Genomic DNA, 18,863 nt, shown 5'->3' on the forward strand with positions numbered 1-18,863 from the left:
CGAAATTGTTTTATAGCACTATCATCCTTGAAAGGGATAGTACATTACTGACCTTCAATTTAGGGTTTTTGCAGCAGATCTTCTTAGAGCTTCTCATTGGTCAAAATGGTGTAATTTCCTATATTTATCTCTTTCCATGGACTTCCTTGCTTGGATTTACTCGTGAGAAATTGTTATTCTAAATGTCACACATTTCATTGTTGAATGTCACTCATAAGTACACTGAAACCATGAAAATGTCGCAAGCGGCATGAAAACTTGGCACCTATGTTATTGTCTAGCTGGGATTCACATAACACATAATGACTGCGAAGAGGACGAAAGGTACAGGTAATAAGTGATAATAATTAGCTGGACTAATTAGACTAACGTACCTGAAATCAATGATTTGTAACTGACAAGTTCAGGGCTTGAAACAGACACCAGTAATGACCTGGAAAGAAGTGGTCAATTCTAGTCGGCAGGCTTTAACAGCTTATGAAGAAACCAATGTTTTCCAGCTACTTGTGACACAGGCCATTCTCACACTTGCTGTTTGTGGCCACTGAAGAACACAGATTAGTCTGAATAGGTCGGCCCAGTTTAAACCTCATTGAATGTACAAGGAAAATGCAAACAGCCAAGCTTTGGCAAGGCAAAATGGTTCAATGAGTTAGTGGATACTACTGATAGATGCGAGTCGCCTGCATAAGTCTCATGGAAGTATCTCAGCACGACCAACTAAGCCTCCTTTCGTCCTTCCGATGTCAGTAAATTCGCGATTTGAAATGACACACATTGAATTGTTCTACCGCTACACACAATTAAAGAGTTATTTGGTCATGACAATAATTCATTACTGAACTGTATTTTAAAACCGGAAAAGAAAACTTGGGAGTTACACCATTCCAAGATGGCCATTCGCTTCTCTATTGTACAAATCTACGTCCTGGGTCCACTTCGCACCAATCCAAGATGGCGGCAGCCCCAAAACTGACCTACACTCTAGCTCCCATCAACTTTCCGGTGACGTACTTCCCTTGACCCTGAGCTGCATGCAACCCCAGGATCTTGAATGGAAGCTATCTTTCCACCAGCCGTCTCTAAAATGGAGACTCCAAGCCCACGGGCGGCGCTGCCTCCCGAGGACGAGCTTGATGAGGACGATGACGAGGTAGGGAATGCACACGGTTCTCGCATTTTCTGCAGAGATCTCTCTGTCACTGGTATATGTCAAAGTAGAACAGCTCATGTAGCTAATGCATTTGTTTCATGTTTGTGAATGTCTGCGGGCTACAGATTTCAACCCTGTAACACAAATTATGTGGTTGTTGCTCCTGCTTCTCAAATCTTATATAACCTGCATGGGTCAGCTTTCTGTCCCTGAACGCGCTACCAGATTTTGAAAGCCAATAACCCGCATTCACCACTGATACAGACGTAGGACTACTATATAACTAATGTATGCCTCTGATTCCACCAGAGCTAAAGAGATACGGTATTTTTGTTCAGCACAGAACACTGTGCCATGACTGGTCTTTTGTGCTAATAACATGGAGTATGAACGGCAACTCTGCCCGCCAGTCTTCATGTGACTTAAATTGCTTCATGGTCAGTGCTGCTAGCTAACCCTGCACAGGTGCACATGAAAACTAGTTTCGGGTTGTGCTTCCTAAATTCTCTTTAAAAAGCGGGACGTGGGGCACTTCTACTCAAATCTGCCAGTCAGAAATTGAAAAACTGAAACGGCCCCTGCAGATCTCGGATATCTGTTCACAGTATAATTTTTGGGAATTATTAGACCTGCTCTGGATGTCTGCCTATATCCTTGACATGGTTCATTGTAAAATAGGTCAAGAGTTATGTGTAGCAGATATATGTGGGTAACCTGTACATGTTTCCATGTTAATATGATAATTCAACCGTAATAGACCAACATGCCTAATGCATTGCTCAAATCCTAGTCGTGGGGTCAATGTCCTAACTGCAGATATTTATGGTTATATATTAGAACAATGGTCCTTATATAGTGCAAGCATGAGAAGGATAATTATAGACTGAAATCAGTGCTATATTTGGAGTGTCCAGCCGGACAATCAATTTAATGAAACAATAAATACAGGAGAATACTGTGAACAACACAACAATATAGTGGGACACAATCCTGCATCCTACAAAAACACATGACATTTACAAAACAAACAAGCATTTGCAATGCAATAGTTCTCACATTAATTAAGTTTGAGCTATTGGCATTGATAATTTTGCAACACCAATTGCAACAAAAGTCTATAAATTGTAGGCCAAAAAAATGTGTGTTTATTTTTGTAGCAGTGGTGGCATGCTGCGCTTTAGACGAATATCTTTAAAAGTAAAGTGCGCCATACTGCGATTGCTACAATAGTTAATTGTGGATGCTTTAACAATTGATGTGTGCACTGATGGCTGGTGGTATGTGTGCCTGGTGGAAGTGTGCACTGACGTCTGGTGGCGTGTGTGCCTGATGGAAGCGTGCACTGACGTCTGGTGGTGTGTGTGCCTGATGGAAGCGTGCACTGACGTCTGGTGGTGTGTGTGCCTGATAGAAGCGTGCACTGACGGCTGGTGGTGTGTGTGCCTGGTGAAAGCGTGCACTGACGTCTGGTGGCGTGTGTGCCTGATGGAAGCGTGCACTGACAGCTGGTGGTGAAGGTGCCCGGTGAAAGCGTGCACTGACGACTGATGGTGTCTATGTCGAGTGAAAGTGTGCACTGAAGGTGTGGTTTTGTGTGTGTGTGGTTTTGTGTGTGTGTGGTTGTGTGTGTGTGGCTGTGTTCGTGTGGTTGTGTGTGTGAAAGTAATACTAAAAGCATCTCAAAATAAAGGAACACAAAGATCGAGTTTGTGGAAAGAGAAAGCATGTTGTAAGTCAAACAGGCAGCAGCAAAACATTGAAACCTCTGCAATTCAGATGGGTTGTTGGTTCAGGGTGTTGCCCTAAAATAGCTGGGATTTTAGTTTGTGCATGCACGTTTTAGAGAAGTGAACTTGGAGACTTGCCCTGTGACGAAACAGCTGTGGTATCAGCAGCTGCCTTTCGGCCAGGTTTGTTTGCGATATACAGAACTACTGCAATAGAAATACAACGCAAGCAGTGTGGCAGACTCTGGCGGGGTTAGTTTATGAAAAACCCAGCTATGCGGCGTCTGCTGTAAATAGGCCCGTTCATCGTGAGTGGAGGGAGAAAGCCTTGCAGTCCATTTGGCTCTGCTGAAGCTACTCTGTGTCTGGGGCAGTGACCGTTACGGGTTAGCTTGGGTTCAGGTCAGGAGGCCCAGCGATGAAATAAAGGGGACAGCCTTCTATACTCAACTCTTCAAAGATGTGCTAGATTTGATTAAGACTCCACCAGGGCAAGGAGAGACGGAGAAGAGAGAGATAGGGAGGCTAGGAGTCGATTTGTTGGGAGGCAAAGTCCAGGGCACAACGCATGCCTTAAAACAAGGCTCTCTCGTTATGCCGCTGGCTTCTAAAGTGTTAGTTGCAGTCTTAATTTCTCCCCTATTGAGTAACCTTCCTTCTGTCCTCCTTACCTTGTTATCCTTAGAAGGAGTGAGGTGAAAAGCATTGTTCACTGAAGCGTTTGTGCGCCTCAGTTCTACCTAATAGTGTATTTTTTTAGTATCTCCCCAAGGTTACCCTATGTATTTAAACAATGCGTTTGTCGAATATTTGCTTGGAGTGGGGCAGATTTGTAACGTGTTTATTCATCAACATCCCCTTCTCATTTAACGGCATATGGGAAACATCACTGTGTAACTTCTGCCTCTGTTTGTGATCCACCTTACAACCAATCACAGCCGGGAAGACCTGGAACCCAGCTCAGACATTCGGGGAACGTGCGCTCTTATCTTCTCACTACAGAAAACAACCGTGTTAGATCAAGTATGCAACTACAAGGGAAAATTCCCCTTAGTTTCATGTGACAGAGGTCACAAAAGTATATTTCGCAAATGTGCCTGAAAAGCACAGAATATACGAGAGATGGAGAGACTGAAAGGGAGAAGGGTGAGGGAGAGAGAAAAAGGAGAGAGGGAGAGTGAGTTAGGGAGGGGAGGCAAGAGGGCGAGAGAGAGAAGGAAGGGGGAGGAGAGGGATGGAAGAGAGAGAGAGAGAGAAGGAAGGGCCGAGAGAGGGTGAAGAGAGGGGAGGTAGGAAGGAGGGGAGAAAGAGGGAGAGAAATAAAGAGAGAGAAGAGAGTGAGGGAAGGAGGTGCAGGAAGAGGGAGTGGGAGAGGGAGCGATGAAGAGAAAGTCGAGAGGGGGGGGGGTCTAATAAATGACTCTATCTCTCCATCAGAAAATACTTAGAAGGTCCCAAAAGCGAGACCTATTGGCTATGCTACTGCTTGTTTTGTTTTCAGTGGGAAGAGGCTCAGAGGAAGCAGCGATGGATGAGCCCGGTGTTGGGGATATAAACAAATGGGGGGGGGGGGGAAGCATTTGGTTGGAAGAGTAACATAGAGAAGGGGGGGCAGGGATGTGTATGGGCAAGCAGCAGATAGCGAGGAAAGACCAAAACCAGAATTGCAGAGGAGCACACAAACTGTCCCTGAGGGGAAGCCATGCATAGAACTCTACCAGGGTGTATAGAAAATAGCAAATCCGGAGTCTGCACAGTAATTACACATACACAAATAAACAATTAGTGCAGAAAGCCTCAGTATGCATGCACATACTGCCAAAGACATGGTGTAATTATCAAGTTTGGGGTGACCAGATGAATTCATGTCATCTGGACAACAGGTTTTCAGTGCAGATATTTAATTAAACAAATTGGTGCATTGTGGCTAGGATATGATTGGTTTGACTCCAATAAACCAACTAAGGTAACATGCCTGAAAGAAATTACTGGTTAAAGGAAAATCCTTGACTGGAGAAATGGTGGCACACATAGCCATTATAACGACACACACAAGGCAATGACAGTGCCACACACAAGATGGTGATAGTAACACACACGTGGCACATATACTGAGTCCACACTGTTAACTAACACATTCAATGTAAGACGGTAACACCCAGGGCACATACATATCGGAGTCCAATACCAAGACATGCTGGTTGCAAGCACAGGATGGAGACCGGGACACAAGGAATGCACATGCTAATACAAATGCACCAGATGCACACACTGAAACATCCAAATTATACAAAATCATCCACTTTGTTGAAAATTATCAAAATTACTGTTTCTGACATATGAGGACAACTGTCTGCAAGTTAAATATAAATGAACGCAGTCACAGATTTTACGTAAAAAAACAACGTACACCTGAAAATATTCACCCATTTTCATGCAATATTGCAAATATTTTAAAGTTGTGCCAAAAAAAATGACGAGCCTAGGTTTTTATAGAAAACAACACATTATTGTCACAAAACCCAATTTAGCCATCCTTTTAAACTGCTGACGCGGTGTGAGCACAGTAAATGATAACATTTTTAATTATTTTGCTTTAAAATCAAATAGATGTTACCTATTATATTTAGAAAGTACCTTCCATTAAGTTATTGCAAAAGCAGTATTTCCGTCTCCCAGATGGAGGTTGAAGGGTGAGGTCAGAGGAAGTCACAGACAGCATAGTAGATATTCAGGGAAAGAGCAGAGGCTGCGGCCCTTCACAACATAAACACTGTTTGAACAGAGGACACTTGGCCTTGTAGGGGTGGTGAGGTGGGAGGGGTGAGGGGGATGCACGGGGAGATTAAAGGAAGACAAGGGAAGGGGCCTGCGAGCATTGTTGGGTGAGGGGGAGGCACAAGGGGAGCACCGCAGGTACACAAGTAAAACACTGTGAAGCGCCGGTATTGTGATCGGATTCCTTCTTAGACGCTGCCAGCAGACATCAGCTGACACTGATGTGCTGAAACAAATAAACAGCAGGGAATCGCTGGGGGCGTTTAAAACTGCACAACTGAATAAACTGTGCACATTCAGAGATTTACATAAGCGAAAACATAAAATGCTTTGCTGTGTTGCTTCTGAGCAAGGAACTTGCAGTAGCGGTACAAGTCACACACCATCTGGCAAGGCCCGCCCTGTCCTTAAATCGTCCCGACATGGGTACTTTGGAGAGCTCGGCTACCATGAAGTCAGGGTACAACTCTTCAATAAAGGGATCTGAGGCCTGGAAGACCTATTCCCTCCACTAGATTCCCTTATAATTAGGTATCATCCTTTTTCTTATACCACTTGGATTGGATATGCGTGCCCTAATATTTCACACAAACGTTTTAATTTATTTACGATCAGACATGGCAAGAGTGACATCATGTGCAAAACACAAACATCACTGGGCTTCCACCGCCGGCCCGAAAAGCGGAAGTTCGGGAGCGTCACGCCTGTCGTGGGGCGGGACTTCCGCCCCGTGACAGGAGCAGTGTTGCTCCCATGCCTGAGGGAGACCCCGCAGGGCTCCCATGCCTGAGGGAGACCCCGCATGTGCCAGCAGACGTAAGGAGGAGCATAAGTGGCGGCTGAGGCAGCCGATGCAAGTGCGGTGCTCCCATGAGTGAGGGAAGCCCGCGTGTGCCAGGTGATACGGCGGAGTGACGGAGCCTGTAGCAGCGCAGGGAAAAAAGAGCCCGGTGAGTGGGGCTGTGTGTGCGTGGCTGTGTGTGCGCGCATGGCTGTGTGTGTGTTTGTGTGTGCGATTGTGAGAGGCTGACTTGCTTTGGAACTGGGACAGGAGATGTGCACAGCCTGTGGGTGAACGTGCGGGCACACATGCTGAAATCGCAGACGGCCCTGCGCGTGCCCATCCCCTGTCCTACATTCCCAGCAAGTGGATAACAATAGAGGCTTCGCTTGACGCAGCGCTTCGCGCTGCTTACACCAGCTCGACCTAAAAAGACATTTCAGGCAAGACAAGGGTAGCTTGTCGAATGTAAATTGTGGCAAGCTTAGTACAAACAGTTAATGCACTTCTTTTAACACAGTGGATTCATGTGCAAGCTGTTTACATGGGTCGACGACGTTTCAATCCTTTCAAAGCGATAAGAGGATCATCATCAGGACAGAAATTAGTACCAGCCTGAGTATAGAAATTGCCTTGCATAGTGAGAAAACCAAGATCCAGAGGTTAGGGACGGTCCAGGAGTTCCGGAGCTGCGCACCATGAAACGATCTTAAGAAGGGGTTGTTGTGGACGGGTACAAAGATAATTGATACAATGGGAATTCTTAAGCGTGGCAATGCACAATAGGTCGTGAAGTCCAGGAAAATTCCTCTTGGATCAAGCTATCCTGGCTGGAGAGGGGTGAAACCCCGAAACCAGTCCTAGGATGCTTGGTTCCGGTCCAGGGCGGACCTGGTTCTGCAGTTCGGGCTGGACTGTTCCCATGAGGCACAGGGTCAAGACTGATTTGCCAGGTCTAAACTGGGGTGGCATGGTGAGCAAAAGAATGATGGCTATAACCCAGATCTCTTGACTGGGGGTGAATGTTTTCATTTGTTCTGCATTTCCTCCCTCAATTGTGTCTCTTTTGCTTTCTCGCCCTAAGTGCGCCAGGTATGCCCAGATGTGGGTCCTGGGCTCACTGTGCCACTGGAATCAAGCTATCCTGAAAAAGATCTGAGATATATTGTTGTGTTGTTCACAGTATTCTCCCGAAACATATTGTTTCATTAAATTGATAGTCCGACTGGACACTCCAAATATAGCACTGATTTCAGTCTATATTTATCCTTCTCATTCTTGCACTATATAAGAACCATTATTCCAATATATAACTGATACCCAAGGTCCTTATTTACCTTGCGGGTACCCTTGTTTCTCTTCAGAAAAAGCAGGTATTTATGGGTCACTGACAGCTCACCAATTCCAATAACACAGCTGGGGGCAGGAGGGGTTTGCTCATAGACCTTCGGTGGTCAGCTTACAGGTCCTGACTTCTAATTTATCCAATGCAACCCTATGATTAGTTTAGCTGCTGGACACTTTGCACAGAACTTGGTGATAATCACATTATTAGAGCACATTTGTTTATACAACACTTCAACATCTGTCTGCCATCATCCGGTAACGGGGTCCTATTCCTCTCAAGGTAGCAGCGATTATTTACGTGCCTGGTGTACATATCCCTGAACAACAAACGGTAACCGTATCCCATCCTAATAACATTTCTTAGATTGTTAATGTTCCTGCTCTAAACATATGCGTAGGCAGCTGCTTATGCTCTCGGTAAAATAGCTAAGTGAGTTAATTTGCCTACTGAAGAGAGATGAGTGTTTGTCCTTAATGTCACAGGGTCTAATCTCAAGTCAAAGATTCAAATCTCAATTGGACAGACTTCACTTTTTAATCCTGCAGAAGTCAATAAAATGAAGGTTGCTAAGTGGGGTGCTAGTAAGACATTTTCAAAGCACCAAGGCAACAGCTACGAGTTGCATTACATGTTCACAGTTAATAGTTTCTCAATGGAAAACCTGTGCCAGGAATGTTAGTTCTTACTCAAAACTTCTTCTCTCTGCTCAGCTTGACGAAACTTTGTCTGAGAGACTCTGGGGACTGACCGAGATGTTTCCTGAAAGCCTGCGTTCTGTTGCCGGCGTCACCTGTGAGTTCTCAGTCGCAGCAGCAAAGAAAATGTACAGGTAAGGAGGGATCACAGGGAATGACATTTATTATGGTTTATCACATACATTTAGATTTAAGATTCGCTTTATATAATACTTAGGCCTTTCAAGTCTGGGATGACTTGTATATATATTCTCTGGGTGCTAGGTGCGAGTTTAAAACAGTTCTGGCTGGTGTTGTTTTTTTGGTGTACGAAACAGGCACTCCAACAGAAGTTACTATTTTAATATGCTATCAGGCACATTTGTACTATGAGAGTTCACCTCACTGCAGCAATTAAAGACCTGTTCCGGATTTAGTATTTAATGACAGTTTGGTAAATAATGGTGGTGCAGAGACTATTTTCTAAGTCTGCTCCTAACAGGTCATCTTTTTGCCTAAATAAGCTGATAAACTACAATGAGGCAGAGTGAGCTCCCTTCTCCTTGAGATATGCAGTGGCGGCTGGTCCATTAGGGGCGTTGGGGCAGCACCCCACTTCTCACAATCAAGACAAACTGTAACGTACGTTGCAGGCAGCAAGAAATGTAAGCAGACACAATTCTCGTCAGTTTACATTTCCGGCCTGTGCTGGCAGCTGCTTCACAGCCTCAAGTGCGCATGTGTCACACACCGTGCATGCACGCAGGCGGGAGCAGCAGGAGTCCAGAAGTGGACTCCTACTGCGCAACTGCAAGCCAGGGGCGCTTTTTATTTAGCACGGCCAGTCCATTGGCATAACATTAGGCATGCATGCCTAGTGTAGTGCAGAAGTCTGCATATAGGCTCCTCTTCGGGTGGTGACGTACAGTCGCCCCATGCCCTTTCAAAAGGCCTGGATGCGACTGGGGGCGGTATCCTGCCAATGATTTGTCACGTTGGACTCTGAGTGAGACGTGCTGTGACACGGGACCGGCCGCCGGCGGAGGACATGCCTCATCCTGGTAAGCTAAGTTTAGTTTTCTATTGTATTTAATTATTTTATTTATTTTGGACCGTTGCTTTTCCTCTTAAAATGTATATCTTTATCCTGCGTAGATAGTGCCCAGACTGCTAAATTATAGCGCCATGTAGGAGCGGTCATCTCATTCAAAAAGTATTGGGCCCTGATTACATGGATGTAGCGCCGTGAATTCCATGACTATGATCCGTGTGTAGATATATTCTTTTACTATTTGAGGGGGGCTTCATGGTGCACAGACATAGCGTCCTGTACTGCATGCAAGTGAACTGGCTGAAAATATAGCACACGCTTAGCTGCTTGCACTAAGAATAAATCAATTGACGGACATTGTGCACTGTTCTGCGTGATCGAAATTAACGCACAGATGTGGGGGCCTGCGCTTCGGACGTATTGCTTCCTCTTCCGCAAAGGCGACTATAGTGCACACACAGCGCGGCTGTTCTATGTGCTAAGCAGCACGTGCCCATATTGCATTGCATTTAATTTATTCCATATTCTACTTCCTAGCCCTAGCGAGGCACCTGAAACTTTGCCGCAGGTTCAGAGCAGTGTTGGTCATTTGCGGGCTTTGGTGTGCCAATTCTTGGTTAAAAACGACAATTTCTCGAAACCGAGTCAGCGCATTTGAATGGAAAGTTTTGGCTCTGCACTTCCGCGCCAGGGGAGCTTCACCACAGACAGCCCTGATACCCAGCGCGCCCTAAACGCGCAGAGGGTTCTCCTCCGTTCTTTGGGCCCCGGTGAGTTCATTATTATTATTTATTTTTGGTTGAGCAATCAATCAATCAGTGACACTTCTAAAGCGCGCTACATACCCGTGGGGTCTCAAGGCGCTGGGGGGGGGGGGGGAGCCGCTACTGCTCGAACAGCCAGGTCTTCAGCTTCTTCCTGAAGGAGAGGTGGTCTTGGGTCAGGCGCAGGTCGGTCGGGAGGGAGTTCCAGGTCTTGGCGGCCAGGTGGGAGAAGGACCTTCCTCCTGTAGTCGCTCTTCGGATGCGGGGGACGGCGGCGAGGGCGTGGTTGGCTGATCAGAGGTGGCGTTTGGGAGCGTAGAAGTTGACTCGGCTGTTGAGGTAGCTCGGGCCTTGGTCGTGTAGGGCTTTGTGTGCGTGGGTGAGGAGGCGGAAGGTGATTCTTTTGTTGACGGGGAGCCAGTGAAGGTCTCGCAGATGTCCGGAGATGTGGCTGGTTCGTGGGATGTCGAGGATGAGTCTGGCTGAGGCGTTCTGGATCCGCTGGAGTCTCTTCTGGAGCTTGGCGGTGGTCCCGGCGTAGAGGGCGTTGCCGTAGTCCAGTCGGCTGGTGACGAGGGCCTGAGTGACGGTCTTCCTGGTCTCGGTGGGGATCCACCAGAAGATCTTCCGTAGCATGCGTAGGATGCTGAAGCATGCCGAGGAGACGTTGTTGACTTGCCTGGTCATGGAGAGGGAGGAGTCCAGGATGAAGCCCAGGTTGCGTGCATGGTCTGTCGGTTTGGGTGCGGTGCCCAGGGCGGGAGGCCACCAGGAGTCGTCCCAGGCGGAGGGAGAGGAGCCCAGGATGAGGACCTCCGTCTTGTCCGAGTTCAGTTTCAGGCGGCTGGTCGTCATCCACTCGGCTACCTCTTTCATCCCTTCGTGCAGGTTGGCTCTGGCGGCGGCGGGGTCGTTGGTCAGGGAGAGGATCAGCTGGGTGTCGTCGGCGTAGGAGATTATGCTGAGGTTGTGTTTGCGCACGATGGCCGCGAGGGGGCTCATGTAGACGTTGAAGAGGGTGGGGCTCAGAGATGATCCTTGGGGGACGCCGCAGATGACTTCGGTGGCCTCTGACTTGTACGGTGGTAGGCGGACTCTCTGTGTTCTCCCGTCGAGGAAGGAGGTGATCCACTCCAGCGCCTTGTCCTGGATTCCGACGTTGCTGAGGCGCCGTACTAGGGTGCGGTGGCAGACCGTGTCGAATGCCGCGGAGAGGTCTAGGAGGATGAGGGCCGCTGTTTCTCCATTGTCCATCAGGGCTCGGATGTCGTCGGTGGCGGCGATGAGGGCGGTCTCGGTGCTGTGGTTGGCTCGGAAGCCGGACTGTGAGGGGTCGAGGGATCCGTTCGTCTCGAGGAAAGCGGCCATCTGCTTGTTGACGGTCTTCTCGATGACTTTGGCTGGAAACGGGAGGAGCGAGATGGGGCGGTAATTCTTGAGGTCGGTGGGGTCCGCTGATGGTTTCTTGAGTAGGGCGCTGAGTTCGGCGTGTTTCCAGCTCTCGGGGAAGATGGTGGTGTCGAGGGATGTGTTGATGATGTCTCGCAGGTGGGGTGCGATGACAGCGTCGGCTTTGTTGAAGACGTGGTGAGGGCAGGGGTCGGTCGGTGATCCGGAGTGGATGGAGTTCATCGTGCGGATGGTGTCTTCGGTGCTGATCGGGGTCCAGGCGTGGAGGGTGGTGGTGGGGGGTGGTTGTTCGGTCATGGTGTGCGTTGGTTGGTTGTTGAAGCTGTTGTGTATGTCCGCGATCTTGTTGTGGAAGTATGAAGCCAGGGAGTTGCAGAGGTCTTGCGATGGGGTGATGTCGTTGTTTCCTGCGCTGGGGTTGGAAAGCTCTTTGACGATGTTGAAGAGTTCCTTGCAGTTGTGTGCGTTGTTGTCCAACCGGTCCTTGAATGCTGTTTTCTTGGCGGCGCGGATCAGCTGGTGGTGTTTCCGGGTGGCAAGTTTGAAGGAGGTCCTGTTGTCCGGTGTCGGTTCCCTTCTCCAGACTTTCTCGAGGGCTCGGCAGTTCTTCTTGGAGCTCTTGAGTTCGTCGGTGAACCATGGGGCTTTCTTGCTGCCGGGTCTGCTGGGCGGGGTCCTCAGTGGGGCGAGTTCGTCCGCGCAGTTGCTGATCCACTTCGTGAGGTTGTCGGCGGCCTGGCTGGGGTTCGCTGAGCTGGCAGGAGGGTGCTGGCTCAGGGAGGTGGCGAGCTGGTCTGCTGTGATCTTGTTCCAGCTTCTGCGGGCGGTCTGTTGCTGGTGGTGGTGGGTCGTTGTTTTCTTGAAGGTGAAGTGGACGCAGCTGTGGTCCGTCCATTGAAGCTCTGTGGTGTGGCTGAAGTTGATGTCCTTGCTGGATGAGAAGACAGCGTCGAGTGTGTGTCCGGCGAGGTGGGTGGGGGTGGACACCAGTTGCTTGAGTCCCAGGTTGGTGAGGTTGTCGAGCAGGGTGCTGGTGTTGCGGTCGTTGTTGTTCTCCAGATGGAAGTTGAGGTCTCCCAGGAGGATGTAGTCAGCGGAGGGGAGGGCATGTGGGCTGACGAAGTCGGCGATGTCCTCGCTGAATTGTGTGCGTGGTCCAGGGGGTCGGTAGATCAGGGTGCCTCTGAGGGTGGTGTTCGGGTTGGTGTGGATCTGGAAATGCAGGTGTTCGGCGGTGGTCAGGGAGTTGTCGGTGCTGGTCGTGAGACGGATGGTGCTCCTGTGGATGATGGCGATGCCTCCTCCCATCTGGTTGGCGTTTCGGTCCCTCCGGACGATCTTGTAGCCCTCTGGGATGGCGATGGCGATGTCGGGAGCTGAAGAGGCGTTCATCCAGGTCTCCGTGAGGAAGGCAACGTCTGGAGCTGTGGTGTCGAGGAGGTTCCAGAGTTCGATGGCATGTCTGTGGATGGAGCGGGTGTTGAGCAGGATGCACTTGAGGTGGGTACTGCTGGTGTTCGGCTTGGTGGGTGCTGGTGCGAGGCAGGTCCGGATGCAGGTGAACTTGCAGGCGTGGCAGCTGAAGGGTCCGTGGGTACGTCGTGGAGAGGCTTGATGGCATTCTGGGAGTCGGCCGGTGTTGAGAGCGGTGAGGGTGGCGGCGGAGTACGTCAGGCGGGTCGGTCGGGGTCTTCGTGGGCCAGGGGTCCTGGCGCTGGTCGCAATCCGGTCGCGGACGGGCGTAGACGGGCTTACCTTTGGCGCGCCTTCGGCGCACAATCGGCGCGCCCGCTGCGCGTGACCGCTGCGCGTCCGCACGGTCGCCATTTAAGGCGAAGTGCGCGGGTGGGCGGAGCAGCTGGGAGGCGGGAGCGGGGAGGGAACAGAAGAGAAAAAGGGGCGGGGCCAATGTCGGTGGCGGGAAGCGAGAGCGGAGGGCGGCGAGGTAGGCGGCCAATCAGGAAGGAAACTGGACACGGCACAGGGGATACAAAGAAATTAACAGGCACAAATTTAGGGCAAAACAAATAAAAACAGCAAAATACGCGAGCAGACGGCAGAAACAGACAAGCACAAATTACGGGCAAAACAAGGAAAAACAGCAAAATACGCGAGCAGACGGCAGAAACAGACAAGCACAAATTACGGGCAAAACAAGGAAAAACAGCAAAATACGCGAGCAGACGGCAGAAACAGACAAGCACAAATTTAGGGCAAAACAACTGGGAAACCAGAGGGGAGCGACCACGGCGTCAGCGAGGCCGGCGGCGAGGCAGAAGGCAGGCAGAGGGGAACACACGCAGCAGCTGGTGGCCGTGCGGCGCGGGGGTGTCCCAGCAATCACATCATCCAATCCAATATAAACGCTCATGTCTATTCCGTCTCTTCCTTTTCCTCCCTTCCTCGAGATAATCTTATCCTCTCACTTGTCGTCCTTCTGCTCTTTATTTATTAAGACAATGCAAGCCCCTTATCCAGTTTTTTAATTTAATAACATTAAGGTTTCGACATCGACAAGTTCTAATAATTGTGAAATAAATATGTGCTTCCCCAAACCGTAGTTATTATGGGCAGCTTGATGAGCACTAACCGCGCCAGACAGAACATTTCCAGGAGCCCTCATGCGGGGGAATTTGAGGAAGACTCCACTTTAAAGGACTTCTAACTGCGCGCTGTCAGTCATTATAAGGAGAGCTCCTGGGGAGAGCAGGTCTGCCAGGATAAGGCAGGCGTTATTACATAGGGATCAACCTCATTGTATTCCTGCTTTGATCTTTGACACATTCTAAGCATTTACCTATTTATGAAAAGAGGATGGGTTATAAAGATATTCCTCGATATACGGTTTTGAAAAACAAATAGTGATATATGGTGCATTTTACACATTTCTTCCAACGCAATACACTAAAAGCAAAGGTTTCCCAGCCAGTACTGAAAGGGTAATGACATCATGAAATATTACACTTTTTTTTTTTAGGGTTCAACACCATAAACTCTGGTCAGAAGCACTGTTAACCTGTTAGCCGGTTGAATGAAATAACTAATCTGAGGGCTGTAGTAAACCAGGTTCGGGCACAAAAGGGAGTTTGCATTTAATGATTATGGAATACAAAAATACCGCCCCAGGTCTGCATCGATTTCGCCAGGTAAACCTTGTGGAATTTGTTTACTCAAACTTCCAGTGCACCAAGTCTGTAGCATTTAAAAAGCTAGGTGTGCAGCAGGTGGTAGCTTTCACTGCTGCAGCAGGTGTAGTGGCACCGCTACCCAAAGTCTTGAGGGCCCGCTGAACCCTGATTACGGTTGTGTGTCGCATGTCAAAAGGCGGTGTGCTCCACCACTAATTCTACGCCTCACCTCTTTCAAATGTCACCAGCCGTCACTGGAGATATGATCGTCTACTTCTGATTGATTGATGCTTTATTTCGATATGCACATATCATAAAAGCAGTACAAAAAGATAAAAACAGCATGTCGAAATAAGTCAGACTGTACAAATGGAATGATAATTAAAACACGGTATGTCAGCATAAATTAGATAAAAAGGAATTAAATTGTTATGGACAGTCTTCTAAGTCTTATCAACCAAGCCCATTTTAAAAATTTTGCAACAGCACAAACAATAGGAGGGGCTGTGTTAGTTAAAAGAATCCGGAGGGCAACAGAGTGCTGACGAGTCCCCATTTCTCTGCAAATGGGGCCAAGCCAACGTGATCTGGGGCGACCATAGTCCGGGCATTCGAAAAGGAAGTGTGGCACCGTCTCTGGTTTGTCCGGACAAGAGGCACAAAAGCGTGAGGTGGGTTGGGCTTTATTCCACCTTGAACAGAGATCCGCCAAGGGCAAGGTTCCTAGCCGAAATTTAATGAACAAGGACCTATCCAAAGCAACTGTTATAATATCCATATATGGCTCATACAGGACAACGTCTTTGAACAATAGGAAAGCTGCGGTGGTTTTGCAATGCTGCTGGCTACTAGAGCGCTTCACGTCAACCCACTCCCAGAAAAGTTTTTTTAGAATCTTCTTTGGTGGAGCGGAGTGACTATGCCAGCAGGAGGCCAAACCCAATTCCCCTAAAAGATGCTTTATGTCCTTCAGCCATTTGATGCTACTCCAACCATCAGCATGCATTACTTCTGCCAGCCCATTGGCATACGATTGTAGCTCCGGGACCCTCCACAAGCGTGCCCAGAGCAGAAGGGGGCGAAGCCGAGCCTGGTCCCTTATGGCTTTACAGCCAGTGTCCAAGAGCATTGGGATGGTCGGGCTGCTCGATGGAATAGCAAGAAGGTCCTTGATAAATTTATTTTCGGCCTTACTCAGTGAGTCGACTTTGCCCAAGCCCCACAGTTCCGATCCATAAAGAGAAGCAGGGACTGCACGAGCTTTGTAAATCTCCAGTATGGGTGCAACACAATGTTTTGAGGAGTTATTGTACTCCTTAAGAAGGGCGCCCCCCACCCTTTTGTGGGCCAGAGTCATTTTATCGATGTGGGCAGTCCAGCTCATTGCATCATTAAGACGGATCCCCAGATAATCAAATTCCGCCACTCTTTCTAGAGGTATGGAGTTCAGAATTGGAGGGGGACCAAGTTTGCGGGGTGGGTGCATGACTAGGTACTTGGTCTTGTCTATGTTAATGACGAGGCCTTTAGTGGTACAGAAATCCTGGAAGCGGTTCAGCAAAGACTGTAAACCTTGGGGGGTTTTGGAGATGAGGAGGGTGTCGTCGGCGAACAACAGAGTTGGAATTTTTACTCCACCCAGGCTGGGAGCGTCTGATGGTTCGCCCAGTAGATGATCTACCACCCCGTTAATATAGAGGGAGAATAAGGTAGGGGCCAAAACACAGCCCTGTCTTACTCCCCTCTCGACCCTGATTTTATCGGTCTTTTCCCCATTCAGCCCCCATCTAACCTGGGCATAGGTGTTGGTGTGCAGGTTAATGAGGAGGTTCAATAGGTACGGGGGCATCCCTAAACCATGAAGCACCCTCCAAAGTTCCTCCCTTGGTACCAGGTCAAAGGCAGTCTTAAGGTCAATAAAGGCCAGATAGAGACTGCCTTTGCCCAGCACCACCACCTTCCAGTGTAACAACAGAAGCCTAAAGGCCTGTTCAATAGTTCCTGTACCTGAACGGAACCCAGCCTGCATGTCGGACAGAATGTGATTGTCGTCCACCCATTGAGTAATTCTCCCCAAGATGGTTTTCCCGGCCAATTTCTGGCTGGAGTCTATTAGGCTTATAGGCCTATAGTTCCCGGGTAACTCCCGACTGCCCTTTTTAAAAATGGGGACCACCTCCGCACCTCTCCAGGAGTCAGGCACAAGCCCTCCCCCCATGATTGCATTGAGGAGTGCAGAGATTAGAGCCCCCCATTCTTCCGGGTAAGCGCGGAGGATGTCCCCCGGTAGGCCATCCGGGCCAGCAGCTTTCAAGGGGACCAAGGTTTTGATCTGCTTTGTTACATCAAGGGGGGAAAACAGATCCAGGTCACGGTCTAAAGTAAAGGCTGGGATTTTAAAGGGATCATTAAGGGGGCCTTCAACAGGAGAGTAAAGATTTTGGAAATGGGAAAACCAAGTCAGGGCATTGATCGCACAAGTCCTCCGGGAATCGTCGGGACGATTCCTTTTGCCCACCATGTCCCAAAAACCTTTAGCATCTTTCCCTCGACTGGCAGCCAGGAGGTCCTGCCAGAAGTTGTCCTCCCATTCCTTCCTAGCATTTTTCTGGCAGAGTGTGTAGTGTCTCCTGGCCTCCCTAGTCCTAAGCAGCAATTTGGACTTGACTGCCTCGATAAGAAGTGATTTCGCCTCCCTACACTTTTGGTTGTACCAGCCCTGACCCGGTCGTAGGCTGGGTTTCCTTCCGCTCGGGTGGGCTGGGACTACAAAGAGGTCGCCAATGGCCTGAATTATGACACAAAACCTAGGTGCCACCTCCATCAGCCCTTCCTCTTGGCAGTCAAGATTGGCCAGGGCTGAAACCAGAAGCTGCCTAATCGCAGAGGGTTTTCTCCTCCGAAAGAGCCAGCTTTGCCCACTTTAGCCTTCGCCCACAGTTCGTGACCACTGACAGGTCTGGAGCGGGGTTGCAGGGAGAACCACTCACGGTGCTGTTGACGCACCTGTGGGAGAGGGTGAGGGACAGGAGATTGTGGTCACTCTCCACAGAAGGTAAAACTACCATGTCCTCCACCATGCCCCACAGGTGTATGTCAAGGAGGAAATAATCAATCCGTGACGTGTGTCCTGGCCTGTTATAGGTGTGCGCCCCTACTTTGTCGGACCTGGTTCTACCATTGGCAGCTCTAAGCCCAAACTCCATAACTAAGGAGTTGATCTGGAGGGCCACTTCTGTCCACTTTTTAACAGGGCCAAGCTCGAGGTGAGGAATCCCCCACCCATTATCAAGATCCTCTTGATCTGCTAGGATGTCCAGATCCAGAGGCTCGAAAGTGCAGTTCAGATCACCTGCCAACAGTGTACAAGACCTGTATGGGGATGAGCGGAGTTGCGCTTCCAAGCAAGCTATAACTGGGGATTCTCTTCCCCCCTTAGTGCCACGGGCATAAATGTTAAAAATGTTTAGAATGACTCTGCCCTGGGGATTTCTAAGCACAATATTTAGGAGGTCAGGGCAGTTAGTGTCCTTCTCCTCCACCCTACAGTTAAGTTCGGTGGATACCCAGATTAACAAACCGCCAGAGGGACGGCCCCTACCAGTTGCACTTTCTGCTGCCGGCAAAAAGTGGGTGGAATAACCCGCCTTGTGAAGGGGCACCCGACTCCAGGTTTCCTGGAACAGGCAAATGGAGTATTGCTCCACACGCTCGCTCCAATCCGGCAACGCCAGCTTCCTTTCAAGGCCCGCAACATTCCAGCTGAAAACCCTAATCTGGGGGTCCGTTACAGCTGCAATGCTACAATCCTCAACAGGGGGTGACAAGTCCGCAAAACCCACATCAAGGGGACCAGGCGGAGAATTATGGGAAGTCCCAGTCTCCCCCTTCCTCTCTACAGACCCGGCCGTAGCCAGAGTCTGCAGTGGGGAGGAGGAGCCATTGGATCTGTGGTATGGTGTTGACCCAGCGACAAAGCCTGGGGCCACAACATCCTCCCCCGGAGTATAACTGAGTCAACAACTCCCAGGTCCCCAGTTTGGTATCAC

At 49.2% G+C, this 18,863-nt stretch overlaps 1 protein-coding gene across 1 annotated transcript in view; it reads left to right on the forward strand.

Moving 5' to 3' along the window:
- Positions 1 to 946: 946 nt before the first annotated feature.
- TOMM22 (translocase of outer mitochondrial membrane 22) overlaps positions 947 to 18,863 on the forward strand; it is a 48,693-nt gene continuing 30,776 nt past the window's right edge. Inside the window, exons 1-2 of the mRNA XM_086963346.1 lie at positions 947 to 1,153; positions 8,498 to 8,616. Coding sequence (XP_086819472.1) covers positions 1,055 to 1,153; positions 8,498 to 8,616 — 218 coding nt within the window. The 5' untranslated portion in view covers positions 947 to 1,054. The remainder of the gene's footprint in view (positions 1,154 to 8,497; positions 8,617 to 18,863) is intronic.

Source organism: Lissotriton vulgaris, chromosome 1_1 (assembly GCF_964263255.1).
Source record: "Lissotriton vulgaris chromosome 1_1, aLisVul1.2, whole genome shotgun sequence".
In the NCBI taxonomy this organism is placed as follows: domain Eukaryota; kingdom Metazoa; phylum Chordata; class Amphibia; order Caudata; family Salamandridae; genus Lissotriton; species Lissotriton vulgaris.